This window comes from Saccopteryx bilineata, chromosome 2 (genome assembly GCF_036850765.1).
Source record: "Saccopteryx bilineata isolate mSacBil1 chromosome 2, mSacBil1_pri_phased_curated, whole genome shotgun sequence".
Lineage (NCBI taxonomy): Eukaryota > Metazoa > Chordata > Mammalia > Chiroptera > Emballonuridae > Saccopteryx > Saccopteryx bilineata.
Genome location: NC_089491.1, coordinates 66,033,992 through 66,049,171, shown reverse-complemented (window position 1 = coordinate 66,049,171; position 15,180 = coordinate 66,033,992). Strand labels below are relative to the sequence as shown.

The 15,180-nt window shown below is 39.2% G+C and overlaps 1 protein-coding gene across 2 annotated transcripts in view; it reads right to left on the bottom strand.

Annotated features, from left to right (window-relative positions):
• Positions 1-797: 797 nt before the first annotated feature.
• The window catches only part of RIC1 (RIC1 homolog, RAB6A GEF complex partner 1), a 166,215-nt gene continuing 151,832 nt past the window's right edge, over positions 798-15,180 (bottom strand). Inside the window, exons 19-26 of one of the 2 annotated variants that reach the window (XM_066257208.1) lie at positions 14,170-14,898; positions 12,563-12,721; positions 12,338-12,474; positions 9,085-9,371; positions 8,051-8,242; positions 5,947-6,124; positions 5,595-5,783; positions 798-3,310 (exon numbers count right to left, since the gene is read on the bottom strand). In XM_066257208.1, the coding sequence (XP_066113305.1) occupies positions 3,022-3,310; positions 5,595-5,783; positions 5,947-6,124; positions 8,051-8,242; positions 9,085-9,371; positions 12,338-12,474; positions 12,563-12,721; positions 14,170-14,898 (2,160 nt within the window). In that variant the 3' untranslated portion in view covers positions 798-3,021. The remainder of the gene's footprint in view (positions 3,311-5,594; positions 5,784-5,946; positions 6,125-8,050; positions 8,243-9,084; positions 9,372-12,337; positions 12,475-12,562; positions 12,722-14,169; positions 14,899-15,180) is intronic. The other variant, XM_066257207.1, reaches the window with a different exon arrangement.

Here is a 15,180-nt window from a genome sequence, read left to right as displayed (position 1 = left end):
TTACTCGGTCTGCTGAAGGCCCACAGTCAAGGCACATATGAGAAGGCAATCAATGAACAACTAAGGTGTTACAACAAAAAACTAATGATTGATGCTTCTCATCTCTCTCCGTTCCTGTCTGTCTGTCCCTATCTGACTCTCTGTCCTTGTAAAAAAAAAAAAAAAAATTCTAAGAGGTGGAATTATATAATCAAAAGGATATTTTGTGGCTTTTAATACATACACTTTTTGCTGTTAACTGGAGATGGTGAATAAACAAAACTTCATGTAATGGATTTATTGCCCTTTACAAAGTAAAAAAATACACATTACAGAAGTAGCAGCAATTTTAATTAGAAGCAAAGGTAGCCTCTACCCCCAGATGATTTCTTGTTTTGGTATTAGCAAATAATTTAAACTCTTAATAGCTATACTGAATATTTAAATTCATTGGTTAAAATTATGGCTTACCCTGGCACTGAGGATGGCTCCCTGGAGCCTCCACCTTTGGTGCTAAAAATAGTTCAGTTGCTGAGCAACGGCCCCATATGGGCAAGCCATCCCCACCCAGTAAGGGGCTTCCCTGGTGGATCCTGGTTGGGGTGCATGTGGGAGTTTGTCTCCCCTCCTTTCATTTAAAAAGAAAAATGGCCTAAACAGTTGATACGTGAACCAAACAAGGCAAAATAAAGAGTTTTTAAACATTAAATTATATAAATGGAAGAGAAATTTTCTGTAAACTTGTTTTGTTTTTGCCTTGGGGCCACCCGTATCTATTAGCTGAAAAACAAGTATTTTCCAGAAGATGCATTTATGGCATTAACCACAAGAATATAGCTAATTTATTGATGCCTTGCTTTAAAGAGTACAAGACGAACCGAACCCAACGGCACATTAAGAGATTTGAAAAGATGACAGCTGTTTACAATGGTAAATCACTTTTATTGACTGAATATTCACACCAAGCACAAAAGTAATGCTATTGTAGTTCTTCTCTTAGTGGACTAGGGCAGGAGAAGAAATTTCAGATTAGGTTCTTGCTGAGCTGCATGTACTCACATAGGAAACATTTTCTATTTTAAGATTCAGGGAAAGGTGGATTAAAACAAACACTTAAGTAAAAGTAGCACCAGAAGGACCAGGTACCAATAATCACATATTTCACCCATTTAGAAGTTTTAAAGTATGTGAATTTATTGCACTTCTAATGTAAAAAGTAAATGATGGTAAATTACCAAGCCAAATAATTTAAAACAGTTTGATGTGTTTTCAACTAGGTAATTTCAAAATGGTTTTCAGTTTCTCTTTAAAGGAAACCTGGCTAGGACAACTATATCTAGCCATTTACTTTTAAAAACAAGGATAGAGGACCAAGTTTTATTTCTAAACTATAATTGCACTATGAGAAGAGAGGCTGTTTTACATAGTGGTATGAATTTGGTCCACATCAAATACAGTTATAAAAATAAGTTTGTTTTTGTAAAAAATAACATCGCATTCCTTTGTTCAAATTGCACAGTACAAACAAGCTATCTAAATTAATACTGTTATAAGGTAATTAGAAGTACATACAATGGATATATGTTTAGTCTGAAGCAATTAATGAGTATGCAGTTTTCATAATGTATGAAAACAAATTTAAGTCGTATCTGGAAATACATAAAATATTGTTTAAATTACAATGAAGAATGCAATCTTTACATACTAATTTTTAGTTAGTCATGATAATACAGGATTCAGCAGTCTATTTACATAAAACTCCATTTTTTATTCAATTTATAAAAGCAATAAATAAGAAATTTGCACAAAACCTGTTTCATCTCATGATCTGTGTGACCATTTCTGTCACTTTATGACTCAGCCAATAAACCTGTCTTCCTCAATGAAGACTACTCATATTTGGAAAAAAGAGCAAGCCCTGTCTTTATTCCAAGAGTAAATATATATAGCCATGCAGAATCCAGCATAAAACCTTACAAATTATAATATAAACCCTAAAAATATGAATAGTGCCTTTGAGTATATTTACATAAGAATTCACAAAAAAGATAAAAGTTCTCTGAAACAAAATAGTTGAGTGGTATCTAACAGCATAATTGATAAGAACCCCTCAGACCTCTGTGCAGGCTGCTCAGCAGGAATCAAGCTTGCACACTGACTCTCAGGTAAACAGCACCCATCAATTCAGGACTGGGATTTAACAGGCTAGAACAGGGGCACGTGTCCATCACACCAGCATGTGTTGCACCAGGGCAGGCTGCTATTAAGAGTCCAGCACTCAATCTGAGGGGGCATTACAGGTAGCTCAGGTACCTGATGAGCTACAGTAAGCACCTTAGCGTTTATTTTTAAAAAGCAGTCAGCCCTGGCTGGTGGCTCAGTGGATAGAGTGTCGGCCCAGCATACGGAGCATACAGATGTCCCAGGTTTGATTCCTAGTCAGAGCACACAGGAGAAGTAACCATTTCTCTCTCCCTGTTCTCCCACAGCCAGCAGCTTGATTGGTTCGAGCATCAGCCCTGGGCTCTGAGGATAGCTCAGTTCCAAGCGTGTCAGCCTCGGGCACTAAAAATAGCTCTGTTGATTCGAGCATGGGCCCCAGATGAGAGTTGCCGGGTGGATCCTGGTTGGGGTGCATGCTGGAGTATCTCACTATCTCCCCTGCTCTCAAAAAAATTAAAAAGGCAGTCTGGACATGCTGAACGGTAAAACATGTAAGGAGCTATATATACTGAAAAAGCAAGCTCATCTGGGGCTAAACAAATCAAAACCAAATATTCTCATATACATCTGTATAGTATTCTTTATTACTTTCTACTGAAGCTTAAAAAAACTTTTTTTTATGAAAGATGATTTATTCTGATATCACATTTTTATGGCATCAAAGATTTCTTAGAGGAGAGTTAGTTAAAATTTAACACCTTATCAGAGTCTCTGAGCTGAGCTCTCCCTGGTTCAATCTACTAGGTCACAGTGCCTCAGCTGCACGCACACTGCTGCTAATTAATTAATACTGCCCGTGGTGGTGGCACCCCATTGTTGTTAGGACACAGAACAGTCATAAGTCCCATCCTGAAAAGATTCTTCCTCCTCTATTTGAGTTGTGTCCTCCTCTGTCCGGCTGACCATACAGCTTCCCCCGACCTCGCCCTGGGGGATGCTTCTGTGGCCGGAGGAGCCCCTGCTCTCCTCTGCCTGGGTGCTAGTCTGTTCCGCAGTCTTACCCACAGTTATTGGCTGGAACGCTTCAGGCTGGACCTGCTCTTCTGTTATCTCACTGAGTTTCTGTAGTTGTGGCTTAATGATGTTCAAAAATGGCTTATATCCAGGACTAAGTAGAGGAAAAAGGAAATTAATTATCTGCCATATTCAAAAGGCTCCATAGAATGTTATGGATAAATACCTACTAAACATTAAAACAGTAAGGTCAGTGGTAGATTATGTAGGGAGAAGCAGCAGCACAGGACGTAGGAAAGGAAGGTTTCTTCAGTGCCCTGGCCAGCGTAGAGGGGGCTGCCCACAGCATTAGTGTTGAGTCTTAAGTTTCTGAGCACTAGGAGCCAATTATCTAGTATTACAATTAAAATTCATATTCCACAGTGTAAGGGATCAACAGGATTTTATACTTGAAAAAGAACTTTGAGAGAATGTGAGCGAATTTGCCAATTAAGGAAAACTAGATCCAAGTAAGGGAAGCCCCAAAATCTATACTTAATAAGATGACGACAAAAGGCTAGAACCCAAGGCTCTTCTATTTTTTTAAACTGAAGTGTCCTTTCTTTTATATTGTCCTATTAATTTTATTACCATCCTCTAATAATCTGGGCTTGCTAGTAACTGCCATGTAATGTTAAATTCATATAGACTTAAGATTTTATCTTTTTACGTAGACATTTTTATTATCTTTAATTCCACAGAAATAAAAATCTCAAGCTCCAGTCTTAATTCTTTTTTTTACAGAGACAGAGAGTCAAAGAAAGGGATAGATAGGACAGACAGACAGGTACGGAGAGAGATGAGAAGCATCAATCATTAGTTTTTCGTTGCAACACCTTAGTTGTTCATTGATTGCCTTCTCATATGTGCCTTGACTGTGGGCCTACAGCAGACCAAGTAACCCCTTGGCTCAAGCCAGCGACCTTGGGTCCAAGCTGGTGAGCTTTGCTCAAACCAGATTAGCCCGCGCTCAAGCTGGCGACCTCGGGGTCTAGAACCTGGGTCTTCCGCATCCCAGTCTGACGCTCTATCCACTGCGTCAGCGCCTGGTCTGGCTCCAGTCTTAATTCTAAGATCATTTGTCTCATCAATCCTAAGTCCGTGCCACGCATTCTCATTTTAACACATTGTTGACCAGCAATCTTATGCAGAAATTATCTCATGTCACTGGCTATTTTTTCATAATTGAGTATGAAAGTAAAACAATTTAAATAAACTTCAGTATATTTATATATAATGAATTTAAATGAAACTTTGTACATATCTGCTACATATTATATTTTATATATATTATATATTTTAGTAATTTTTCTTGGTGTGGTATACTGATAGCAATCACCTACGTGTAATGGTATGCAACATGTTTTGCAAATATATCTGGTTTTGCTGCGTTTTGAAACACACACTTTACACGTTCTAGTTGGATTTGTTGTATACCAGTGCAGTGACTATTTTTTCTAACACATGATCTTTTAGTTGCCCTGAAAGCCTAAAAGGTGAATCAATGTAAGGAGCTCTTTGAGAAGTACCAAAAGTGTTAGGTTCTGAGCTGCACTCATTTGAACCAGCAGATATTCTATTCTCTAGCTACTTCAGGTAGAAATTTTTTGTATCTTATTTTGTCTATTGTAATTACAGGGTGAAGAGTCACAAATACAATAATCTTATATTACCCCGAGTTTCAAAAATTGAAATAGCTAATGCAAGTGCAAACACGAGTTAATTTGTGATTGGTAAACAACGTTTGGGTTAATACTCAAACAAAAACGAGTTAACTGGTGAGCAGTCAACAATGTGTTAAAATGACCAACATTATCTCATTGGACATTATTCATCTAAATGTTTGGGAAAGAATGGTAACTAAAGAAAACGGCCTTGTCATAAGGAGGTAGCACAGTGGATAGAACATCGACCTGGAATGTAGGGGACCCAGGTTTGAAACCCCGAGGTTGCCGGCTTATGTGTGGACTCAGCTGGCTTGAGCACAGGCTCACCAACTTGAGCACAGGGTAGCTGGCTTGTGAATGGGCTCATAGACATGACCACATGGCTGCTGGTTTGAGCCCAAAGGTCGCTGGCTTGAAGCCCTAGGTCACTGGCTTGAGCAAGGGGTCACTGGCTCAGCTGGAGCTCCCCCCCCCCCCCGAGTCAAGGCACATAGAAAAAAGCAATCAATGAACAACAAAGGTGCCACAATGAAGAACTGATGCTTCCCCATCTCTTTCTCTTCCTATCCCCCCTCTCTCTCACTTAAAAAAAAAAAAAGGCTTGAAAATAAATATAAAAATTTGACCAAGCTAAAAATATCCAAATTAATAACCAGAGCTAAGCTTTAATGTGAATAGACAGGATTAACCAAGGGATAGCCAAGAAACAAACCTAAAAAAACCAGCACTCACCAATCTGTAGAGGCCCATCGGTCCACTGCATGTAGCCCTGTCTTTATGTTCTGTAACATCTCTCCGTCTACCTCTGTAGTCTGTATAATAACCAAAATCTGGTTGATTATTGAGGATTCTCTAAGAATCAAGCCTATGACAATGCACCAGTCCAGACATCCTGCCTCCATGAAGATATGCAGCAGATACCTATATGTAAACAGAAACAAAGTAACTGAGAAGGACATACAGAACCAAGAAGAATCTACAAGTGTTCAGTAGGGCATCATTATCAGAAAAGTAGCCCCCATACCTTACTTACTCAAATATCCCAATTAGGCACTCTGTGGTTTCGAAATGCTAATAAACTCACCGAAGCTGGATCTGGGATTTGTGAGGCCCTTTACTCGCCAACTCCATGGAGATGTGCTCTAGCTCGGACTGAGTTAAGCTGAGTGTGGAGAAATTTTCATCCACCACTGTCCAATCCCCATCCACCATGGAGCTACTTTCAGTCAAGTCTGTGGCTGAACCAATACTGCATTCATCACCTGATGAAGAAGAGCCCAAAATTATAAACTAACTTCATGTAGAAAATGTTTTACTTTAATTTTAAATATTGGCTGTTTTTCAGGTTTGATTTTTCCTGAAGAGTTTGAAAGCAAAACATTAAAGCCACTGCTAAAATTCCCATGCTATATATTAACAGTAGTACATATTTTTAAGTCAGTAGATAACCAGGCATTATATGCCTTTAAACAATTGGAATCTGAATGCTTGCTAGATATTTGATAGTATGAATGAATTACTGTTATATTAATATTTCTTAGAAGGATGATAATATGGCTATTTTTTTAAAAAGTGTTTTTAGAGATACATACTGAAACATTTACAGATAAAATATATCATGTTTTGGATTGGGTTAAAAAATACAGGAGGGTGAAGCAGATGAAACAAATTTGGTCGTGAGTTGGTAACTGAAGCTGGGTGATGGATACATGGGATGGGGCAAGGGATCCATTATACAAGGACCTCAACTTAAGTACATTTCAAATGATCTCTTTTCTTTAAAAAAGCAATAGTTATCACTTCATGTTCAATATGAGGGCTAATATTAAAAAAAAAATCCAGCAAGTAAGTGGTGATCAGGTGAGAAACTGGAACCCTTGTCAACACTGGTGAGAATGTAAAATGGAATAGCTGCTATGGAAAACATGATTGTTCCTTAAAAAAAAATTAAAAAGAGAATTACCATATGATCTGGCAATCCCACTTCTGGGTCTATAACCCAAAGAACTGAAAGCAGGATCTCAAAGGTATCTACATTCCCTCAGTCACTGCAGTGTTACTCATAATAACCAAAAGGGGGAGCAGCCCAAGTGCCCATCAATAGATGGATGGATAAATAAAATGTGGCATATTCACACAGTGAAATATTTATCTAAAAAAGGAAGAAAATTCTCATGCTTGCTACAACTGAACTTTGAGAACATTATGCTGGGTGAAATAAGCCAGTTAACAAAAACACAAATGCTGTGTATTTCCACTTATATGAGGTATCTACAGTAGTGAAATTCATAGAGACAGAATGGTATTTGCCAATGATTGGGGTAGAAAGAAATGGGGAGTTGTTATTAAATGAGTATAGGGTTTTAGTTTTGTGAGATGAAATGAGTTCTGAAAATTGGTTGCACACAATGTAAACTGTAAACACTACTGAACTGTACACTTAAGGATGGTTAAGTTGATAAATGTTATGTGTATTCTACCACAGTATGAAATAATTAATGGTAGCTATAAGCCTACTCCACATAGCAGAAGTTCAGGTAATAGTGACAACAGACAGAAAAGCAAACTTCAGGTGAATACTTGGCCATTAAGAAAACTGCAGAAAATCAGACTAATTGCTACTAAAGGCTCTTATGATTATATAAAACTAAGCAACATAAGTCACTTAAAAAATTACTCGATTTTTAACTTACTGATTACTATAAGAGCAGAGGTTGGCACATATTTTTTGGTAAACGACCAGATAGTACATATTTTAGGTTTTAAAGGCTAAGAGGCAAAATTATAAAGATATTATGTAGTAAGTTACAAGAGAAAAAAAAAAGTCAACATTTTTTAATCAATGAAATAAAACAGCATTTTAAAAAAAACAATACAGGTATACTTATAATAATGGAATTTTTTATATGGGGATAGATAACATTTTGCTTACCTGAGGTTCAAAGTTAGTGCATCTATTAGTGCTGACCTGTAACAAGGTTTTATCTGTTTGATTTTACCTAAAATATGCAAAGTACAGACAAGGCCAATTTGTCCTTGTTCTAGTTACTATCTACCTCTCCAGGATACTAATGGATAATCCTCAAGAAACATCTTCAGAGAAGAGTGAAGCTCTATATTTTATGTGCTACAGTGTATAAACCTTCTTTCAAAGGAATTGAAGAGTTAGGACTTAAAAAGACATTTACCTTTATTAGATAAAGGTGACAGGAAGGCATCTTGCATTTGTGGTCCATGGGAGGAGGCTGTGTCTATCTCATGATGGGTAGGGCCAATGTCGCTGAGCCATCTCTGACTTTGTTGGACATTAGAGATGCTGGCATCTATCTCAAGGTTTAAAAAAGGGTCAGGTGACTGAGACTTTAACAGCTGCTCTCCCACTGCATGGCAGATCCAAAAACAGAGAAAAAATGGGAATTGAAAAAGCACACACTGACATTTCCAATTCAGTTCTTTCAGGTTCTCTCCTCCCATTCCAATCATAGAAGTTCAAAGCTAATTACTGCCCTACACTGCATCATCCACCCATAAACCAGGAATGTGGGACTGTAACACATGGCCTGACTATAGAATGCTTCTAACAGTCATCTTATGTCATAGCTTACTAGAACTGGGAAAAATTTTATTCTGCCTCCTCTTTTGAGTGATTTTCCTTGGTTCTAAGATGACATGAGGTTTCCAAATGCCAAGAAAAGGCTTTCATTTGAGTTTTCTTAAGTGATAATTTGAACAGATTTCCTTAAAAAGATCTAACTAAAAAAATTTATTTTTTCTTTTTTCTTTCATCAAAATGCAGTTTCACTCTGTCATCTCCTAGTTAAGAAGGTGGGTTCTCAAAGCTGCATTTTACCATTTCTCTGGATTGAGTCCTGTCCGGTAAGGAACAATTTAGCTTATATTGATTAACCAATTCCAAAACTCCTTCCCACAGTAAGTGTGGTAACTTTTATATTCAGTCAATTCTCAACTTGTTGATAATCTGAGATAAGAACGGTTAGATTTATAAATTAGATTTCAAGGTCACAAGTCTTTGAGACATAAATTCTACTTTATTTACACCCTTGATGAAATGGTAGATGATCCAACTAATGTACAAAATCTTGGCTTTTATCTCTTCCTGAGTTTGGAATGAAAAGATTTCTTAGAATATCAACTAATAACAAAACACCTAAAACTTAATAAAATACAACTCTCCTGACAAGTGACACAAAGCCTGCACTACCTGTTCGGAATTTTCCATTCTTGAAAGGAGAACTGACAGAAGAGACTGGGATGATGGGAAGTGGCCACAGGAAATCCTTGTGGAGTCTCTTCAGGGCTATCACAAAGTTGTCTACCCGGGCAGCTCGGGTGCGTTCCTTGCAGAGCCAGCTGATTAGTTCAAAGCCCAGCTGGGCTGCAAAGCAGCCGAGGTCCTTAAGCCGAACTTCTTCTAAGAGACGCCGGGCATGTCTCCACAGCATCATGTCAATATACATGTTCTCTGCACAGTCGCTGTCCTTACTCCATCTGTAAGAAGGAACACAAGAAAGCTACACAAAAATCTTGACTGAAGACTTCACATGCTGTACACAGTATCCTTGATAACAAGGTAAGGAGGTGAGAGATCCATGATCTCCTTCTGACTGAAGAGGAGGATGAAGTATTAGTTCTTCTCCATGTGCTGAACAACACCTAGAATGTGGCAGGCTCGTAAAACATACTTGTAGAATGAATACATGGAATAGGAAAAAACAGGAGACAAAAAAGACACAAAATAGGGTGATAACTGCTGAAGGAGAGAAAGGGAGCAAATAAATGCTGTTGAAAAGAGGGAAGGAAATCAGATCAAAGAAACTAAAGAGAAAAGTGAAATGAGGCCCTGGCCAGTTGGCTCAGTGGATAGAGCATCGGTCCACTGTGCAGAAGTCCCGGGTTAGATCCCTGGTCAGGGCACACATGAGAAATGACCATCTGTTTCCCTTCCCCTCTCTCTCCCTCTTCTTTCTCTCTTCCCCTCCCACAGCCAGTGGCTCAACTGGTTCAAGTGTTGGTCCCGGTCAATGAGGATAACTCAGTTCAAGTATCAGCCCTAAACAGGGGTTGCTGGGTGGATCCTGGTCTGGGTGCATGCAAGGAGTCTATCTCCCCTCCTCTCACTAAAAAATAAAAGTGAAATGAAGTCTTTCAATATGAGTTATGTAGACAACATAAAAAAATCATTTAAAAAAATTAATGACAACTACATATAGCCTATCATCCCTTACTCATGAGCTGATATGGTATAACTGGTTTGGTAACAGTAATGGTACTTGCAGTGAGAGGCAGCATTGGAGCAGGACTGCCTGGAATCAGATCTTGGCTCTGTCACACATTAATTGTGGGAACATAACCAAGTTTCTTTTATTTTTTTATTCAGTGAGAGGAAGAAGAACAGAGACTCCCACAAGCACCCAATCGGGATCCACCCGGCATGCCCAACAGAGGGTGATGCTCCGTTGCAACCAGAGCCATTGTGGTGCCCAAGGCAGAGGCCATGGAGCCATCCTCAGCACCCCAGGCCAACTCACTCTGATAGAGCCATGGCTGCTGGAAAGGAAGAGTGAAAGAGAGAGAGAAGGGGGGGGAGAGGGTCAGGTAGAGAAGCAGATGGTCGCTTCTGTGTGCCCTGACTAGGAATTGAAGCCAGGGCATCTACATGCCAGGCCAACACTCTACCGAGCCAACTGGCCAGGGCCAAGTTTATTTTCTTAACCTGAACAATGTGGTTAACAGCAGTATCTACCCTTATCTACTGTCCACAGTTGTTGAAAAGCCCAGAAGACCTTAATGGGTAAATGCTGAGCACATGCCTAACACAGTGATGACTCAGTATGCATTGACCAATATTTAAATTCAGGGTATGTTTCTTATGTAATATGTGCATGTTATATGTACTATAATACCTAAAGTAATACATTTCTTCAATATTATTCAATATTATTTGCATAAAGATTGTTTATAGGTTGCATTTGACTTATATATAACCCATCATTGAATATATGTTGCGAGTAGGGGTGATTTTAATGCTGTGATAAGAAAAAGCAGTTAGCCTGACCAGGCGGTGGCACAGTGGATAGAGTGTCAGACTGGGACACAGAGGACCCAGGTTCGAAACCCTGAGGTCACCGGCTTGAATGTGGGCTCATCTGGATTGAACACAGCTCACCAGCTTAAATTCAAGGTCGCTGGCTTGAGCAAGGGGTCACTCGGTCTGCTGAACCCCCGCCCCAGTCAAGGCACATATGCAAAAGCAATCAATGAACATCTAAGGTGCTTCAATGAAGAATTAATGCTTCTTATCTCTCTCCCTTCCTGTTTGTCCCTATCTGTCCCTGTCTCTCTCTCTCATCTCTGTCAAAAAAAGAAAAGAAAAAGAAAAAGCAGTTAAACATCATAATAAACAATATTCAGTAAGTTCTTACTATGTGCCAGGCACTGTAGACACAATACAAACTATACAAAAGGATTAGGGAAGAGAAAAAACTAGAGCCAAGAACATGCAACACAAGAAGGAAAACATGGACCTCACAAACCAGAGGGAATTCTTTTTTATAATGATCTGTATCAGTTCATAGTTAACCTTTCAGGAGCAATAACCCATCTATGGGTGATGTAGGTTTCAGTCTCCAGGATACACTTTCTCTTTGCTCTCCTGCTGTTTTAATGAATTCTCCAATCAACAGAGTCATAGGAGGGGCAAGTGCATGAGGACCACACTTTCTTTTGTCAAGAGGTGTAGCTGGAAAGGAGGATAAAACTGTTGACTCTAAGAAGGCTTCTAGATTACTTACAGTTTTAGTATCTTTTTATTCTATTATCAGAAGTAATTTATAGTTAATTGCATTCAGGATAGGTATATCTAAGCTACTTTAGTAAAAGGGGCAAAACTGTACAAAGAGTAAAGAAGTGAACTTAGGCCCTGGCCAGTTGGCCCAGTGCTTAGTGTTGGCCTGGGGTGTGGACGTCTGGGTTCAATTCCTGGTCAAGGCACACAGGAGAAGTGACAATCTGCTTTTCCACCGTTCCCCATTCCCTCTCTCTCTCTTCCCTTCCTGCAGCCATGGCTTGATTGGTTTGAGCACATTGGCCCCAGGAGTTGACGATGGCTCCGTGAAGCCTCTACCTTAGGTGCTAAAAAAATAGCTCAGTTGCAAGCATGGTCCCAGACCTGGGGGGTTGCCAGGTGGATTCCAGTCGGGGCATATGCAGAAGTCTGCCTCTCTATCTCTTTCTATCCCCTCTCCTCTCAACTTGGAAAAGAAAAATAAAGAAGTGAACTTAGGAGGAAGAAAAAAGAAAATCTTTTTGTGTGGTCTCTAAGCTTTCTGTTCATTGGAAATAGAGGTGCAACTGGATCAAGCAGTTGTTTTCATGAGATCTGACTTTACAAATGCCCTGAAATGCAATGTGTCACAGAATGTCCTAAAAGCAGAAACAGCTTTTTATTCTTTTACCTTTTTCCAGAAGGACCAGATGGCATACTTAGTGTTTTCTGTAAGCTGAATTTACTAGCAGGTACATTTTCAGCTGACTGGGATAAACTGATGCTTCGATTCCTGAAGAATTCAAATCCACCACTTGAACTGGGTTCCTAGGAGTACATACAATGAGCAGTACAGTAAGAGAAAGATGCCACATGGGTATACGGCCCAGAGAAGCTGTGCAACTTTGCAACTAACCTGAGCTGTAGGTGTGGATGGAGGTGTCTCAGATTCTCCAGAGCCAATGGCCTTAAGAAATCGAATCATGTGTCGACATAAGTCCCACTTGCCTTGTTCCAGGGCTGTGTTGAACAGAAGGGTAGCATGTTGCCGACTTACTGCTGGGACTTCCATATTCTAAAAACCAAGGAAGAGAAGCATTCCTTTTATACTGCTAATACTTTGGAAAGCTCTGAGCTGCAACACTGTAGGGGACAGTTTAATAGTAAAATAAAAAGGAGCATTAAAAAGTACCATATAAGAAAAAGTAAAGCAAATACTCTGCCGCTGTAATATAAATTGTGATTTATTTATTGAACTCCCACTATATTAACCTTACATATATTCTTTCTTTCATTTCTCCTAGTGAATCTGTAAATAGATATATCATTTCTATTTTACAGATGAGGAAACTGAGTTAAGTAACTTGTTGAAGCAAGAATATAAATCTAGGTTTGCTAGACTCCAAAAAAGCTCTCAGGTTTGTCTCCTGTGACAGTTTTTTGAGAATATGACTTAAAAAAATCTTTGCTTTGGACAGTGGTATGTAGTATTGCTATACAAATAGCATCCTAAATAATTCTTCCACAAACTTAACCTGCCCTGACCTTCATGGAAAGGTACCTAATAGACAAGTTTAATTGTATTTATTATCTGACAATGCACAGAAACCTAGGAATTCTGAGGGAAGAAAAGTTTCCAATTCCACTGCTTTGGAGATCACTGAAAGTCTAAGTAGTGGCCTACAACAAAAAGCAGCTGCATTAATCTGTTTCTATTTTTATGATTCTGTGGTTTTTTCTTTAGAACTAAGGAATCAGAATTTCATAGCCATCCAGCCTCAGCTCGATTTCCTCTGGTTTCAATCAGTTACCATGAAGCAAATAGCAGACAGGAAATCTAGTCCAGGCAGTTTCCAACCACACTTACGGTTAGCTTCTCACATCAGTGAGCACAACTTTATAGTCATTTGAAAGATACTTTAAGTGTACCCTATCAAATCCATATCAGACTGACAGGAATAAAAACTATCAAGCACTTCTGTCAAATATATAATGAAGCAAATTTTCAGTATCAAAGAATACATTATTCTGAGAAAAATCTCTATCAGGTTAATTACTGTGACAGGCCTGAATCTTAACTCGCTATGTGGAAACTAATGTAAGGTGGTCTGTTAGGACCCATGCTATAATTAGAATCACTTCATCAATTCCACATTGTTAAGGATAAATCCAGTAATATTCAAAATAATTCTTCATTTCTTATGTAATATGTGCATGTTATACCTATGTGCTATAATACATATAGTAATACAGTCCTTCAATATTACTCAAAATATTGTAAACTCAATCTGTTTTAGGTCTGTTAATGGACAACCAGGATTTTAAAAGCTCTACATTGTTACTTTATGATATTCAGAGAAACTTTCTGTCATTTGATAAGACTGAGTTCTTCGAAAGGGACGATATCAGCTAAACAGAAAACTGAACTGTAAATACAATCACAGTGCCAAAACAGGACATTTCTTTTTTTCCCAAAGTTTAAGCTTATTAATTTTTGTATCTTTATAAGAAGAGGGCTGGTACCTGTAAGATAATAAGGTAAGAGGCAGCTGTGTCCAAATCCTGAGCCATCAAACATTCTTCAAATAAGTCCTTGGGGTTTCCAACAGCTGCAAAAAGGTAATTCCACAGGGCATATTCAGTCTTCCTGGCACAGTGAACAACTGTCTGCAGGAAGAGGGGGAACTCGGTGATGAACTTTGCCACGGTGGGGAGCAGAGGGTCGGGAATGGGCTCCCGTGAGGTAGCTTCCTCCTCCAGCACTTCATGGAGCATGAGCTCCAGCACATGCGGGAAGTAGGGTAACATGGAACAGGACTGGGCTAAGAGCAGAGCCTGCTCCCCAAGATTCCTGACCAGCAGCTGACGCAGAATGTGGTGGAGGTAGATCTGAGAGGTTCTCTCCACTACACAGAACGGGAAGAGCACCTCCAGCTGCTCCCTAGCACTATTCCGAGGGTACAAAGAATCATAGAGCAAAGTGTCATTGACAGCACCAAGGACTAATGCATCTTCAAACAGAACAGCCAGGGGGTAAATGTTGATGTGGAAAGGCAGCATGATCCGCTGGGACAAGAAGGAATGGGGCTTGCGGTGATCCCTCGGGAAGAGAGGGAGCCAGACTTTCATTCCTGCTCCTCCACAGCTCAGCCAGAGGGCCTCCAGAAGGTGACGCTTTTGTTTATTTGCTCGACATGTAGTCCACACATTCTCAACAGACTGGGCTAGAACAACAGGAGGACAGAATGGCAGCTGGAAAAGGAGAGACAAGAATCAGTTTTTCCTATTAAATCTGTAGGCTAAGTTCCTACATACTAGTTCCTTAAGTTTTTCAAAATGAGAGTACAACTTATTGGGAAAAGTAAGGTAATTTATTTAGAATTAGAGTTACTAGTAGTAGTACCCTGGCCTTTCAGGAGTATGTGCATTAAAATCTTAAAACATAACAAAATCTATGAACTTCACCAGTTTACACTATTTTCCCATGAGAAGAGAATGTGGAAATAAAGCCTACGCAGTAACATCTGGAGTATG